The sequence below is a fragment of the Pagrus pagrus genome, assembly GCF_965226575.1.
Source record: "Pagrus pagrus genome assembly, chromosome: 7".
NCBI lineage: Eukaryota > Metazoa > Chordata > Actinopteri > Spariformes > Sparidae > Pagrus > Pagrus pagrus.
Genome location: NC_140191.1, coordinates 21,011,860 through 21,029,296, shown reverse-complemented (window position 1 = coordinate 21,029,296; position 17,437 = coordinate 21,011,860). Strand labels below are relative to the sequence as shown.

At 40.9% G+C, this 17,437-nt stretch overlaps 1 protein-coding gene across 1 annotated transcript in view; it reads right to left on the bottom strand.

Annotated features, from left to right (window-relative positions):
* Window positions 1–17,437, bottom strand: part of adamts16 (ADAM metallopeptidase with thrombospondin type 1 motif, 16) — a gene marked incomplete at its 5' end in the record, with an annotated part of 55,449 nt that overhangs the window by 18,515 nt on the left and 19,497 nt on the right. The window contains 8 exons of the mRNA XM_084357655.1: window positions 22–194; window positions 1,701–1,849; window positions 5,078–5,173; window positions 7,982–8,135; window positions 12,018–12,155; window positions 12,669–12,774; window positions 15,774–15,933; window positions 16,731–16,814. Coding sequence (XP_084213781.1) covers window positions 22–194; window positions 1,701–1,849; window positions 5,078–5,173; window positions 7,982–8,135; window positions 12,018–12,155; window positions 12,669–12,774; window positions 15,774–15,933; window positions 16,731–16,814 — 1,060 coding nt within the window. The remainder of the gene's footprint in view (window positions 1–21; window positions 195–1,700; window positions 1,850–5,077; window positions 5,174–7,981; window positions 8,136–12,017; window positions 12,156–12,668; window positions 12,775–15,773; window positions 15,934–16,730; window positions 16,815–17,437) is intronic.

The following is a 17,437-nucleotide window of genomic DNA, read 5'->3' as shown; positions in this document are numbered from 1 at the left end:
CTTTAATGGAACGAGTCTCACCATCCACTCGAGTGTATGGCCTCCAGGTGTAGTACCATCCTCTGAACTGTTTGCTGTTGAACTCTGCACACTGCTGCGCTCTGTAGTCTACGGTGTTTGGTGGACAATCCTCAGTGTTACAAAGTTTGTATGACCTGGATGAGCCCTCGCAGAACTTCCCTCCATATGAAGGTCTGCAGAGAACGATTGAAAAATATGTCATCAAAACAAAGCTCAATCAGTATTTCACTGGAATTAGAAAAAAAAGTCTTTGGTCTGAGACTTAAAGGGTGTACGTAAGCGATTAGTGTAACACTTAGGCTGCTATAATACCAGATATCAGTGTAAGAACATGACATTCTGAGGAAGAACAACACACATGTTGCATTTAATCTGAGTGAGCAACAGTGTCTGAAATTACAAATACCACTGCATTTCATTGTAGGTCTTTGTATTGGCACGACTAATATGCGAGCAAACCTGCCTGTGCCTTTCTGAAGGCTTCTCCACTCACAGGTGTATAACCCCAGGCTGTGTTCCTTAAAATCCCTTCCACGGGACAATTACACCTTCTCTAAGCCCTCCAATCACATTGTCACTTATCTCTTTCACCCTCTCAGATTCTCTCCCTTTATATCTCTGCATTTCATCTTTTTTCCTTTTTAAATCCCTTCTCTATCATCTCACCTTTCCCTCCCCCTTCCTCTCTCTCCCCTCGCCTGTCTTTGTCTTCCTTACCCGCCACCGCCGTCTTTTCCTCCCTCCTCTCTCCCTTCTTCTGCTCATCACTCTCTGTCCAATTTAGCCCGCAACTTGTCAGGATCTTGGCATGGTATGATAAAGGGGAGGCCCCAGCATTTGGGATAGGGCCCCCTTACTGACTGGCAGTGCAAATAATCCTGAGTGACTGATGAGAAGGGGACTAAGTGAAAAGATAAGTGATGAAGCGACAGACCCAAGTGAGTGATCTTCACTATTTTAATCACATGTCTTAATATACTCTTGGCCTTCAGTCAAGCGAACACAAACAGTACAGACCATCTCTGTACCAAAGGGTTACTTCATAAATCTTCTGAATAAAATTAGAATTAATATTTTTCATGTGATTAAAATTTTTTTGCTCAAATAGGCAACAGCAACATAGTAAACAGTTAGCTTTTGGTGTCAGCTTTTAGTTCATTGACTGCAAAATGTGAATGTTTTTTGATTGTTTAAATGTTGACTTCTTATTCTCTCAAATATGGTGTTAACAGATTTTTTTAAAGAAATATTTAGACAAAATACTCTTATTCACTTTCTTGCATTGTATTTCACTGCATCTCCTGTTTGTTAAATAAGCAGCTACAGCTAGGAGCTAACCCTAACAGTTACAGTAATGTAACTCCTCACACAACAAATTGTCACTTTTACATTCATATTTGTGTGAAAAAAACAAAGACACAAGATGCAGTGTGCTCATTGGTGAATTTAAGATATGCTAGCTAAGCTACTTTATCGTCTGCTAGCTCCAGCTCCACAAGTTACACACACACATACATGAGAGTGGTACTGATCTTCTTCTCTAACTCTTGGCAGAAAAGTGAAGCATTTATCTAAATGTCCAACTATTCCTCTAAAATCGATTGCTAATATTTACATTTCTGTGCTGGTCTCATCTTTGCCAACACACACTGCTGCACTGTTATTGTGTACATCTCTACCTGGGGTTGTTGCACTGCCTCTCTCGATAGGTGACTCCGCTCTCACAGCTTCGCGAGCACGCGGACCAGGATGACCACTCTGACCACTGGCCATGCTGGGGCCTCGGGCCCTCGTCACCCTGTTTAACACACTGACCCCGACGACACCACTGGAGACAGACAGAGAGACAGAGGAGAGGAATTATGAGTGGGAAAGAGGGAGGCAGAGGAAGGGAGGCGCACACAAGCAATGAGCAAAGTGTCATAAAAGTGTCAAAAACATACAGACTTTCCAATGGACCCTGCCCTTTATCTTCTTTATGATGACTGTCTGTCAAACCAAAGAAGAAGACTTTAAGATATAGCCTTCAGGTTTAACTGCTGTCAGAAAGGTCGTGGTCTAGTCCTGGTTACACACTCACAATCTATCAGCCAAACTCCAGTTGTGCTGCTTTTTGGACAGTCGCTACCTTGAGCTGTCATCAACTTGAATTAACAGGGCTAAGCCAAACACAACTGAAATGTGGAAAAAGTGTCTCATACCTGACAAGGATCTCCTCCTACAGTGTACGACACTCACCATTGTTTTGCACACATTTGCATTTCATGTTACTCTATGCTGTATTTCACCTTTTTTATTTTTTTCTTTAAAAAAAAGTAAACGTAAAACATTTCACTACATAAACATGAAACAGGTTGAATCACTGTTGCCAGCAATGCACAAATCAATATGCCATGGTTTCCACACTGCTTCTCAAACAATTCAAACAATTACCTCAGACGCTGCCACCCGGACCAAAGTGGCTTTCTACCCGTGAACATTGCCAAATGTGTTCCATGAGGACACCAGAAGAGAAATACTACAGGACACACATACTTCATACTCCTGAATTAACTTATTTACCGTATGTGCCTCGACAAAGGCTGAGTCATTAACCAACCAACCGAGCACGTGTTCCAAAATGAGCAGCACTTCGCTCAAAATCCCAAAACGTAACGTGAGAGTATTGTGCAAAATCTAGACTCACTTAAAGCAACATTATGTCACAAGCTGTTTCCTGGCACGGGATTGAACTGGATTTGTACATGTCAAGATGACATCAGTCACAATATACTCAACTGCTCGCCTTGGAGTGATCTCAAGAACCTTTTTGCAAGCACGCATGCACACCGTGCACACACAACCCGCTAGTATTGATAAGGGGGCATATATTCAGCTGTTCTTGCTGTTGCTGTGTGTCCATGCCTGCACACACAGACTCTCACACACACCCCTTCAACTAATCTCGTGGTCCTTGACTAAGAACTAGAACAGCTGATTTCCCCTCAGTTTTCCCCCTGCGGCTGAGTGCCACGGATTCCTAAGTGAGCCTGTCATTGTTTGTGTTCAGTTAATTGTCCCGTAGAGGGAGAGGGCGGGATTAAACCATCAAGTTCAATATATTGAGAAGCAAATGTCGTCGAGGGGCTGTCAGGGGAGCGAGAGAGCAAGCCTTGGGGGAGAATCATCTTGAAAGAAGTCAGGAAAAGAAACAAAGAATAAATAAAGAGCACAGATTGCTTTTTGGCCAGAACCCCAATAGCATATTTTTGCCACATCAGCAACAAACCAATTGCAGCTGCTCCCTGAGGTAAAATAACGGAGGGATGGAGAGTGTGGTACCTCTGTCAAAAAGAGGGATTTTATTGACACTGCACTCGAATGAACCCAAATCTAAAACACAATGAAGTCAACCCAAACTCTTCGCTTACAAGCTCATTTATTGGTCTGCACTGGGACACACTGGTGTGTAAAAAAGCCGCTGACAAAAGTGCAGTGTCACTCAGTTCAAGGCCTTTTGTCTTGAAATTGAGAAACTGAGTGGGAGTATAAGAACTACACAACCCTAAAACACTTAATAAATGTTACTTTAATAATAGTCTCTCCATCCGTTTAGCCCATCACCTTATAAAATACTATCACTCTTCCGTGTAGTGCATTTTAATCGGTGGTATCCCTTGGAGGAGGAATGTATGCATGTTTCTTTATGTGAGACATTTCATTACAAGCTCTACGCCTTTTATATTAAATGTTGCACAGTTGATAATGCTAAGCAGCACACCGAAAATCACCCGGCCAACATATGCCTTAAAGGGAAAACCCACTCTAAAATTGAATTCACTTATTTTCTTTTTTTATTTATATTGGACTCTGTCTGTTAATACTGTGCATGGATGGCTGTAAAATGGCATATTTTCACCAAAACTGCAATGAAATGTTTGTGAGAAGCTCTTGTTTGCTGACTCTCATTTTGTGGTTTTATTTGGTAAGATGTTTCCATGGAGCAGAAAAAACAGCCATGTCAAAAAAAAAAAAAAAAGAACAAAACCCCCCCAAAACATGCTGTTCTCATTTCACAAAACAACAAGGTTTTCTCAGTATCAACGGAAAAATCATGTTGGCTTATTTGGCTAAAGAAGGAACAAAGGTTATCTTAGTGATGGAAGGATTAAAGGCGAACTTTAATCCCTGAATGGATACCATTTTGTTAAAATACAAAAACATGATTAACAACCTGAGGAAAGAGAGATCTTGCTCCATGTCCATGCACTGTGAAAATAATTGTAAGTAGTAAATTAACAGTAATATATTGCAATTATTTAACAGTAATATAGATGAACATCATAGTATTATGTTGTGTTTCTGCAGAAACCCTTCACAATTTTACTGTGAAAATAAAGTATTTTGATGTAAAATTACACTTCGATAATGTTCGATAAACATCTATAGTAAATACACACATTTACAGTAAATTTACTGTAATGTTAAAACAATGTAAAGTTTTTTCACATTAACTCAACCATATTGCTTGTTAGCATGTTGGCAAGTTAGTCCTAGCATGCTAGCCTGTTGGTAGTATGTGTACCTCGTTGGAACACCTTTAGGCCTGTTAGCCTGTAAGCATTTTTAGCTTGTTGTTGGCCTTTTAGCATGTTAGCATGTGTACTTTGTTGTAAAACTACAATATTTTATCGCTAAATTACTGTGCTTAACCATAATTATAGCATTTTCCTGTAATGTAGCATTTTTGTTGCTTTGTCGCCTCCGAATACCGCTTAAATTCAAATTCACAGCAGCTTACTGTCATATCCCAAATAATTGCCCATCATGTATTGCAAAAGCATACTGACAGTAGTTTATTGTGAGAATTTACTGTGATATCCTGGTGTTGGTTAACCGTGTGCTCGCTGTTAGAAATGTCTTTGATATATATGCCTCAAAGGCGATGGGTAAAAAAGCCCAATGCCATCCATGTGATGCTACTCCTGAGGTGACAAAGCTTGTGAGCGTATCATCCACACCCCCTTCCACCTCATACACACAGACACATACAGAAAAAAAACATGTGTCAAGTCACCATATCGGGGCCGCAGGCAGAGCCTTCAGCAGCTGGCATGAACTTGGTCTCACACTTTCTCCCAACACGGTGGCACCACAGAGCCTTGCAGATATCCTGGAACAACACAGGAACAACAAGTTACACAGCACTGCTAACATGTTATCATGCTCCAAGTGGGATGATCACTATGCCTCTCACAACGGCTGTTAACAAAGCTAGCAATGGGATAAAATACAGGATTAACATTGTTATTTTGCCACTAGAGAGCTTTTAAAACATGTTGATGGAAACTTGCTGAAATGGAGACTGTCTGAATAACGGTCTTCTGGCAAGCTATCAGTGTGCAGCAACCTTGTAGTTCCAAAATATTCATGCTTCAGTAGCTAGGATAACAACATTTTAGGAAAAAAAGAAGAAAAACATATGCAATTTGGTCCAACTGTATCCCACAGGCAATGCAATGCATCAGTTTTAATAAAACATAATTGCATTGTCTCTAAGATTAAATGAAAAAAAGCTGCAATCCTGCCTAACATTAAATCATATGTTCAGAAAAGGTGAAGCACACACACAGAAGATAAACATTGGCACAAATTAACAGGGCACAATTGCTTTACCAAACCTACATGATGTAATTGCTGTGTTTCTCAGCAGCGCTCTGAAAGATTCAGATGGGAGCGCAGGGTGGTTTCCCCGCTCGCATTGCCTGAGAAATAGGCTTGCTACTTTTTAACATGTCCACTCTATTACTATCTGAATGACTATATCAGATTTTGACAACTTGGTGCAGATGCTGACAGGCACCTCGGCCTTCAGCTCCTTGCTGCCAAGAGCCACCATGGAATTCATCCCAAGGCCTATTTGTCCAGCTGTTTTGCTTGCTCGGGCCGTTCGCAGCAGTAAAGACAGCAGAGAGAGAGAGACCGAGTGAGAGAGGGGAAAGAGTAAGTGAGTGATGGAAGGAAAAGACAGAGAGGACAGAGGGAGATGATGGACAGAGTGAGACAGAGACTGAGTTAAAGAGGGAAAAATGGAAAAACTCCCATACATACAGTATTATTTTGCTTTCTTGCGAGGGTAACCCAGTTCTATCTAACCACAGGCACCACAGAGAGTATCATTTGGCTCCTGCTGCAGCACCTTATCTTGACAACGCCTGCCAAAAAGTTCCATGAAATATGAATTCATTACATGATGAATTGCACCGCCGAGACAGTTTCTTGTAGTGTCTTTTTATGAGTAACAAGGGTCTGGAAAGACAGTGAGCATGACGGCCGCTTTGGGAGTTATTGGGTCCTGTGCACCTTGCTGCTACCAGGTGCATGAGAGAAGACAGTGAAACACCAATAACAAAGCCATGAGGGAGCGATTCTCAAATATCTTATAGCTGAAATAATGCACGGATGTTTCTATGTTAAATGAGGCTAAGGAGGATACCATGTGCTGATATCTCGGTTTAAATCCAGCTAATAATCTCCGTGGCATTTTGAAATCTCTTTCTCAACTCTGTCTTCCCGTCCATGGTTTTTGATAAAAGGAGAAAACCTCAAAAGTCATCTTGAAGAAGTGGAAGAATATTGCTTGCTTGCTGACATGTCATGTTTCACTCTCTAATCCGTTCAGTCAGAGATATAAACCCTTTTAACTCTAATTCACTTACTGTATTGAGAAACATTGCATCTGCATCCCATCTCAAGTGTTGATGCTTTTAAACAGTGATAATGTCCACCACATTTACGGTACATTAAAACGTAACTGTGCTGAAAAAGTTTGTTGTCCAATTGCAGTGCGTAGTCTGGAAATGGGTATTCGGTATACTTTATAGTCTATAATACATATGAGAAGTCTTTGCCATAGTGGCGCCCCAAAAAAACTAGATTTGCACTAAGTGGAGTGCATACCTCCGCCAAGGCCCAACAGTCCCCTTTTGAACTCACTCATAGATAGCCACCACCTGAATACACCTGTTTTTTTTCATTCCATGCATTATTCCCTGAGAAATTAATGAAAATGTCAAAAACACCCTATCGATCTCTCAATGTTAAAGAAGGTGAGAAAAAAAAATCTGCCCCTTTATGTGGATTCACACCAAAAGTTAACAGGGTCTATTCTGGGCCAAGATTCATCCTCAATCCAAGTTTTTTGGGAATCAGTTCTGTAGTTTTGGTGTAATCGTGCTGACAAACCAACCGACTACCCAAGCAACCAACTCAACCTAACCCAACCGTCGGACAAAGGTGAAAATAGAATCTCCTTGGCAGAGGCAACTACATGCCACTGTCTAAAGAAAAAGAAATAACTTTCCATTGACTCGTGGAAGGGCAGGTGCATCTTCAGGTGATGTTTAGGTGGCTTACCATATTTGGACCAATGAAGATCTCAAACCCAGATGCAAGAACATTGATGATTTAAACTGAACTTATCAAAACCCTATCATGAGCCAGTTCCGGTGTATCTCAAACAGCAACATCAGCAGTAATGAGACAATGGGAGAGGAACAAGGAGAGATTCCCATTGGCAGCAATCCAGTGTATATTTAGTCATCCATCCCACTGAGTATTTCATGGGCAGTATTATAACTCTGATTGTTTATTTTGTGTGTGTGTGGGAAACAGAGAGCGGTCAGTATGCATCCATGAGTGTGTGAATGGTATGAGGGCATGCAAGGGCATGCTAATCAGTTCCTCTTTTCCTTCATGTTTCCTTTTTTCTTCCTTTTCCCCTCTACTCATTCCCCTCATCCCACTCTTGACTTCTTCCTCTGGATTTCCCCAGACAAAATTGGCAACAGATTGTTTAAAACTAATTAAGAACTCAAGTTTGAGTGGGTGTGCTGAGAAAACCCTGAGGAAATTAGTCCATGGCATGGGATCTGTTTTAAATTTGCATGGGATGGCATAATTGTGTCAAAATGAACTTTACCTTCTTGAAGTCGAGGGTGCAGAGTTTTGCCTTCTCCCCAAATTGCCATTTACATTGCGTGTCTGCATCGTACAGCTCGCCAGGCAGCTTCTCGGGGTACCGATACTCCTTGACTGCTCTGGGTTCATCTGATAGGCACAGAGCCTGGGCAGAACTGAAGAAGAGGAGAGGAAAATAAAAGAGAAAGTAATGGAAAAATAGGTAAAGAAGAGGAGAGATAAGAAGGAAACAAGGGAGAAGAGGAGCAGAGCAGCAAGGAGAGGGGAGTGGAGGTGAATAGGTGAGTGGAGGACAGGAGAAGAAAGGGAAGTAGGGAAAAGGGAGAGGAGAATGAATCATTAACCTTTAAACAACCTACCTGATATACAACCTGCATCCAGACATAAACAGCCAGACAGACATGTGATTCAGTGCCATGCTTTATAAAAGTAAGGTAGCTGCTGTAAGGCTCCATGCTGTGCACACAGAGCATCACTCTTGGATGCGCCATTGTTTTCCACTTTAGAGAGTACCGTAAAGTGTTGTCATGGAGACATAACAAGTTGCCGAACTCAACCCCTGAGAGTAATGGTTTCAATGCATCAGACACTCAATTATGACAGACATGAAAAATCCTTGCCCGTATCGCTCATATACTAACACCAGTGGGGGGGTTTCCAATGTTAAGTGATATCACTGGTCACTACAGAGAGATGTTTTACAGCTTATCCACTGCAGTTAGGGGAATATAATACCAGAATATGGTGGAAAGAGCATGAGAAGGCAAAATATGTTGGGTGCATTCATTGTGCTAGTGATTGGTCCTGATTGCTTTAGCAGAGTGTAGATATTCTCTTCTTTATGGGTCCTGTGTGTCTTCAAAGAACAATGGCTGTTCTGCAAGTGCAATATTCTGATATTCTACATTATTCACATAATAAGGGTTCTGAAAAATACATTACATTTACACTCTATACACATCCGCAGGCACACAAGTAATATCTGTGAGCCAGCACGCATCTCCTCAGTCCGCAGTCACTCACACGAAAAAAATTACAAGAACAATGTAGCAGATTTGTAGGATTTCAGGACAGAGTCCCCTGGAGCAGGTTTTTGTTTTCACTGAAGGCTTTGGACTAAATGTTTTCCTCAAATATGAGCTGTGAGCAATGTTGGCCACGAGATTCTCATCAGCTGGGGATGAAAAAATAAACACAATTGATAAAAGCACCCATTCTTGCTTATGATTACCTGCAGGCCTTCTGACTCATCTCTTCCTGACTAAAAATTGCTGAGCATTTGTTGGTACATCAAACACGAAGACAACCAACTGGTGTTATGTGGGAAGTGAAAATAATTCAAAAGTCTCAAGAACATGACTGACTTACAAGACTGGCAAGGGTAACACTGGTAGATGGTTTCTCACCTGAAATAACAGCTATTACTGTAACAGCCAGAATATCTGCTCAGCATCACTTAAACTACAGCCTCACGTGATCATTGATTTGAGTCAACCAGGGTCAAAAATACTTAAATGATAATATCAGCTTAACAAGTCAAGTCAAAAGTTGAATCTTTGAAAAATATTCATGCGTTTCTGAGTATCTTAGCATTTGGTATTTCCCCCTTTTGCTTTAATGACAGCATGCGCTCAAGCTGGTATGGACAAGTTTGTGCGAAACACACAAAACAGTTGAAGACTTAGAAAGCCAAGCATTCTGTGACATCACGAGACGCTTTGTGGAAAACTCCCAAATCATGCTGAGATAACATGAGTCATCAGGTTTTGCATTAACTTGTGGAGTCCATGCCAGCTCAAGTGCATGCTGTCATCAAAGAAAAAGGGCGAAACACCAAATGCTAAGATATTTTGAAAATACATGTATATATTTCAAGGATTCAACTTTTCACTTGAATTGTTAAGATGATATTATCATGTGTAATCAAAAAAACATGAGTATCTTCAAAAGCAAAAAAGAAGTATTTTGATACTTGATACTGATTTTGAAATTGTCTCAGATTTTTTGACCCTACTGTAAATAAAGCAATAGTTCAACATTTTTGGAAATACAATCATTCATTTTCTTGCTGAGAGTTACACAACAAGGTTCATGCAACTCTCAAGTCTAGCAACATGTAGCTGGAGCCAGCAGCTGGTTCGCTTAGCTTAGCATAATGACAGGGGGAAACAGCTCATTCTGGAGGTGACAAAATCTGCCTATCAGCGCCTCTAAAGCTTTGCTAATTAACACATTATTTCTAGCTTCCATGCAAAAAACTGAAGTGAACAAACAGCAATTTGTCATTTTTGGGGGGGTTATGAGCATATGTGACTATTTCTTGGCCTGAAACAGTAACTTCCTGGCAACTAGCCAGGCAAGTTTTTCAGCCTAGCTTTTGGCCCCAGTCTCCACTCTTAATGCTAACCTAAGCTAACCTGGTACTCACTACAGCTACATACTTGTCGGAAAGTGGTATTTATCCTTTTATGTACATTTTGGCAAGAAAGGGAATAGGGACATTTCCCAAAACATCACAAGACAAGAGCCTTTAGGCTACAAGGGGCACAGAGATGTCTCCTAATTGTAAGTTATTTGGTGAGCAATAGGCCAGACTGTGTTCTTTGTCTGACTCTGGGACCTCATGAGGACCTTGTAACTTTCATATATCACTGACTTTTCGATGGGTTTTACCAGTGCCCATACAAACAAAAACAACTACAAGAGGCTTTTAAGGAGATTTTGCATCTTCTGCCATGAAAGCTGTCCATCCATGTTAAGCATGACAAAGAGCTCAGATATAGCATCTGACTATACATACAGCGCTGGCACAGACCTCTCTGTCATAGCTGACTGAGGAGAGGCTGATTTAAAGTGAGTGTGACGTAAACTCTGTTGGCTGACACAACACTGCCCTCCATAGCAGATGAAGGTAGAGACAATATGGAGGCTCGGTTAACTCAACAAGACACATTTAGCCAAAACATTTAAATATCATAACATTCTGTTGATTGCAATTAGGAAAATGTACAGCATTTTTTTTTTTTTTCATTCGGAGATTATACAGGAAGACGACCCCTTGGTCGTTTCAGTGGTGCAGAGATCCCCTCACGTGGCCTCAGGGGGTGATGGGAGTTTAATATAAGGCTGACAGGCCTAACAAGGGTGAGGTCACCCCAGCTCTAATAACTCAGCGAGGAAATACACTGTCTGTCTCCACCACTCTGAGAGGGGAGACCTGACAGTTCAGTTAACACACTGGTAAATTTAGTGGAGGGCACTGGCTCTGGGTTATTTGGTTTCAAGCACGCACACATGCACAGACACATAGTAACACAGCCAGACACACGGACGCTATGTCTGTGATGCTTGTTTTTCTTCGCTTGGACGAGCAGGCTGTATGCATGAAAATGCAGTTATTGCACAAACACACACAACTTTCTCCCCTCTCGCACTTTCACTCGCATGTACCTTGAAACACAATACATAGTCAGTATTTAAAACAGCAGCAGCACAACATATCACTTAACTTAGTCCTACGTCAGATATATATTTCAGCCTCTCACACACATACTTACATTGGCCTATTTGTCCTTGCATTTGCAAGTCCCGTAATAGTTATAACATAAGAGCAGCTTTTCACTTGGCACTCTTTGGATCAGAGCAGCATTTGTAACTGATATATCTGCTGCTGACATGTTTCTTCTACAACACATGTTCACCTATCAGTAACACATGTTGGATAATATACACACAATGCATGTTCAAAGCTAAAAGTGGCTATCGCCAGGGGTACTCTTGCTTTTGTAATTCTGTTTTATAAACTGATGCAGTGCTTTATGTCTTTGTTGCATGAGCCCTTCACAAAACCAGGCACATTATTCAACAATACGCCATATGGATGTGATGCAGAACTCATGTTCTGAAAACTTAATAAGACTCTTAAAGCAGTGATACCCATAAATGTCACTGTCAACAATGAGTGCTGATTAAATCAATTATTTTATTAAGTTCACCACAACAAACGCATAGCACTGATAGAAAATATGGCTGCTTACTTGAGGAAGCGGCTGAGGTATTGGCGGCTGCAGGCAGACCAGGAGAAAATACCATTGTGACCAGCTAATGTGGGAGACATGATGTTGCCCTCCGACTTCTTACAAACGTTCCCTTCACCATCATGGACCATTCCAAAACTAGGGAATGGAAAAAAAAAAGCACCAGAGTGAGCAAGCAGAAACCACAACATTGCATTACTCTCTGGGTACCTAACGGATTCAAACCTCATTATCAGCTAGTGAATTTTTGCACATGGACATAAAAAACATGCTTGAAAACATCTTTCATGGTCCATGGTTAAATCACACATGTCAAGTGTCAAATGCACAATGGAAGAATGCAGCATTTGTTATTCTACTGGATCATTTTATATGGCACCTCCTAAACACGTCATACATTTTTCAACACATCCTTATGCACGCACATCCTTTTTTTTTCGGGCATTTTATGCATTTAATGGATAGCAGACGGTACAGAGATGACAGAAAATGAAGAGAGAGATGGGGAATGACATGCAACAAAGGCCCCTAGCCAGACACAAACTTGGGATGTTGCACTTCATGGTCAACGCCTTAACTCCACCACCAGACATCCTTTTCAGTACTTTTTTTGGGTCATCATGCGATCATGAGAGGGATGGAAACCCTTACTTGTGTCCGGATTCATGGGCGATGGTGAATGCCAGGCCCAGGCCAGTGTCCTCGTTGATGGTGCAACTTCTGTACTTGCTGCACATCCCGCTGATCGGAGCGAAACCTGCAAAACCAGTGAGACAATTTTTACACCAGAGTTGAATTATTATTAAATTATTATATATTATTAAAATTTTGTCTTTTTGACTTTGCAATGCATTATCTGTGCAAAACAATGTTGGGTCGGATTACTTTGAAATATTGTCAGTCACTGAATACAAATCACAAGACAAATATGTAATAAGTAACTCCGTTTTCCCGTAATAACGAGTTAATTTCATTTGTTTTCTCGAGATCTCGAGTTATTATCTCGAAATAACAACTGCTGTTTTCCTGAGATAACGGGATAATTTTCTTGAGATAACGAAACTTGTTTTCCCGACATAACGATATAATTTATTTGAGATCTTGAGAAAACAAAACGATAGTGTAGTATATTAAATCAACGCAGGAAACATCATTCAGTGTAGCAATGTCAGAGGAGCAGGAGCATATCGATCACCGCGTCACATATCTTTTCAATCAAGGCCTGGCACAGGCTGAAATAGCATTATGCCTTGCTATTACAGATAATATACACATTAGTGTGCGTAATCTAAAAAGACGGTTAGCAAGGCTTCAGCTATATCGGCGGAGCAATCTAAGTGAGCCTGATGTCGTTGTTAACTACATAGCTGACCAGCTAGGAGGTCCCGGGCATCTCCATAATCTCAGGCCTATCATATCACAGTCATTATCTCGAGATCTCAAATTAATTATATCGTTATCTCGGGAAAGAAAGTTTCGTTATCTCGAGATCTCGAGAAAATGATCCCGTTATCTCGGGAAAACAGCAGCTGTTATTTCGAGATAATAACTCGAGATCTCGAGAAAACAAATGAAATTAACTCGTTATCACGGGAAAACGGAGGAAATAAAATGTATGAATGCTTTAGGGCTTCCGTACCAATGGACTACAAGTTACCCTTACTTAAAAAATACTGGCACAAACTCCTGGTGTTCTGTGTATTCTACAACATTTGCAATGAGATAAGATATCACTGCCATTATCAACCATACAACTGTGGCAGATGCAAATCAGCTGATGAACGCTTGTCTAAGAAACTCTGCACATCAGATTCGCTTATCTGAATCATCATGAAAATACTTTTTTAACATTTTAAAGTTGGATTGGGATAATAATAGTGATTTACTTTTTGTAATCTGATTACAACCAGTACAAAACCAGGAGGATTCTCTCAGATGGGGAACATAAAACTAGCCTGAGCTAGTTGTGGACTGCAGGCATAAGAAAAGTCATACACACCATAACTGGGTTAAACCCCCTCCATGTGTTAAAATATGGGATTCAGTGGGAACATTCCTATATCCCCCTGCTACCTTTAACTTCACTTTAAAACATTCTTACTCTGTCTTCACTTCTTTCTCCTATCTCTCATTCTCTATTAAACTGCCTTTTTACTATTCAGATCCCTCTTTGCCTCTTCCTCACACACACATACGCCCTCACACACACAGGACCCCTGGCTCTGAATCAAAACGGATAATACCCATGGGGGCCTCCCTTAATGTTTTTGTCTCAGTGTCTCAGGGAGAATTTTAGCCTCGTGTTTTGTTATTTTACAGCTCTAGTCAGTAAGTCATTCGCCATAGAGTGCAAAAAGCCCTGAAGTAATGTTCTCATGTGCATAAGTAACGTGAATAATGATATTAAACATAAGCAGGCAGATTGACTGTGAGAACTGCCAGTTAGTTCCTTTTTAGTGTCAGCAGAGAGGTAGATCATTGCTATCATATACTGGTTTTGAAATATAGAGGAAAACATTGAGGGGTAGAGCTGTAACAGTAATGCAAATAAACTGTGTTATATACTGACTGGTAGCACTAATGCTCAAATTGCCTTGTACCTTTGGGAATTACTCAGAACTAACTCTTTTTTGACTGCGCACACACAGACCTTTGAACTGGGCTTTCATAGCGACGATTAGGGCTAATGCTAGCCTCGACACTTTGAAGTCAAAACTTAAGTCTGGGGTTTGAAGATAGTGTGTGTGTGTGTGTGTTCGTACATGCGTGTGTTTGAGTGTGCGTCACTGTGTGCTTCTCTGGGACACACAATGGAAGTTTTTTCTCACAGTGCGGAAGACAACACCGTGTCGGCATGGTCATTACCACAAACAAGCTGTTGTTAGTTTGTTAGACGGTGTACACTCATGGTGGACTGTGTGTGTTTAAAGTCACTGAGCTCGGTCTTTTGTTAAATGTTCTGTGATTTGAGTGAAAACGTGATGAGCATGTTTCATTTTCTGAACTTAAAGCTTATATTCTTGTAGTTGTGTGTGCAATAATGTGTTATTCTATTTTAAGATATGTGTTTTATACACAGCTATTAATATATTCCAGATTTGACCTTCTGATAATGCTTGTTTATTCTCATTATACCTTTTCTTTTCATCTACTGTTAAATGTCATATTTTTCCAGCTTTTTTGCGTGACACTGTGGAGCTGGAATGGTCTGAAAGCTGCACATTTTTTCAACATCTGGTTTGGTTGAGGTGACGCTCGGTCACACCGTGTGACAGGGGACAGGGACACCTTCCCAGAGAGAGACAGACAGTAGGAGAGACTAATTTCTATCAAGGGCAAGAAACAAACATGGAATAGGAACCTACGACATTCATTTCAGTAATTCCTCTTGTCCTTGCATGTTCTTGGGATCCCCAAATTACACTTTCAGGCATATTGCCACTGCAGAATTTTTAGCCCCTTTAGAAAAACCTGTTCATGCATGAATGTTGCTTCATTATTCCATCTCGCCAGTCATTTTCAAATGTATGAACACAAAATAGGGGGCGTTGTTGTTGAGTTGAATCAACATCTGTGTAAAAAAGGTCAGACGGTGGGACACACGCTGCTACATGCGCTGTTGCGTTGTGTGCACGCCTCTTTTGCTTCCACTGGCATGCTATCCAAAAATCACTGGAGCAGCATTATGCCATTATTACAGCAGTGTTGCAGGATCTCTGTGTAAAAAGGTCTTATGTCTTAATGTTGAAGATGTACCGAGAGTGTCACAGGGTTCGTTCTTCCAGGAGCAGATGTCGAGTCCCGTGAGGAGGATGGCGTGGTCGTGGTGTCGGCCCTCCCTGCCTCCCAGGGTCGACTGCCAGTGGCAGAAGCTGTTCAGTGTGTGGTCTGCGTGGTGGTTGATCACCAAGCCATCCTGTGAGATAAAGCAGATAAAAGGAGGCAGAAAGAGAGACAATGTTGTCTTTATGGAGGGAAGCTGTGAGCACAAAGTGTTTTTGATTTCACTGAGTAAAATGTCACTCAAATTAAATGACATTACCTTCCCCAAATATCCATTAAACCCACTTATACCTTCATAGAATAAGAAAAGGCAGGTTTGTTGCTGGATCCTTGCTTGGTCTTTACAATCAGTCACCAAGATCTTCAGACACATGTATGTCAAAGGCAACATGAGGACGTGACAGGGGGCACTTGATAAAATGAGTGTTGCTGCTAGGAAGACACACATGTGGGACATTTTTGGCATTTTTGGCATTTCTCCTGCTGATAATTGCCTCTTAAGGAAGATTGAAATCTATTAACCTCACAGGTGGATGGAAACCAGAATCCACTTTCCTTGGCCTGCTTGACTCTGTCTCTCTGACAGTACCCCACCTGTTTTCCTCTACGTCTGTCCCTCCCTCTCTTTTTCTCTTGTCCTTCCATCTCCCGCACTCTGCGAGAATTTCCCTCTTAAATCTGGCAAAGATCCAAGGAAATGTACACCCTATAATTAACCACTGTAAAAGTCCTCAGTAGTTAGGACGACCCCGGGAAAAACTCTGAGGGATCTGGACCTCTAGGCATAGAAACAAATAAACAAACAGATGATGTGCTTTGTGTTTTCCATTCCCTTCGTGTCTGAAGCTCCATGACGTGTACAACCAGACAAACCCATTTCAAAAGGCAGCCATCAAACCTGCCAGTGCTTACAGGCTTTGATATGCTCACCTGCTCTTCATCCAGAAGCACGAGGCCCACGATCACTATGTTGATGTTCCCTCCTATCGTACCATCTTTGAAGAGACTGGAGACCTAGAAAGCGCACAAAGAAATGTTATTACAATTGCTAACTTTACTCTTCTTAATATTTCAGGTAATATTTTCTCCAAAGCGACTTTGCAAACAGTTAAAGGATAGGTTCACATTTTTTTAAATTTTCCTAAAAAAATACTCACATGCCCAAAGACATTGGAAGAGTTATTGTTTCTCCTGTCCGTGCTTGTTAGGACAAAATTCCTTCGTAAAGTTCAGCCAAAGTCAATAAGAGACTTCAGAAGTTTAACTTACATGTCACATATCATATAAAGTGGGTCTATTTATTGCCGAAATCCCTTTATTTTGTTTCCCCGCACGAACATGTTTTCAGAGAGCTTTCAGTTGCTCCTTTTGGTCAATAAAGTGACATTTTGAACGTTTTCTGTCTTCAGACATGCAGGATCAGTCATTAAAATATTCAAATTCAGAAAAAGGTACTCATCTTAAATGTATCTGGACTTTACGCTCAACTAAATAAACATGTTGCCTACTGAGTCAAAAAAGGTCACAATTACTCCCAGCTGATCATAGTTTCCTATCAAATGTCTTCCTTCATTTGATCTGAACATCTTCTCTTCATCAGTAATATTAAGAACATTTTCCATTTCTCTTTGCCTGCT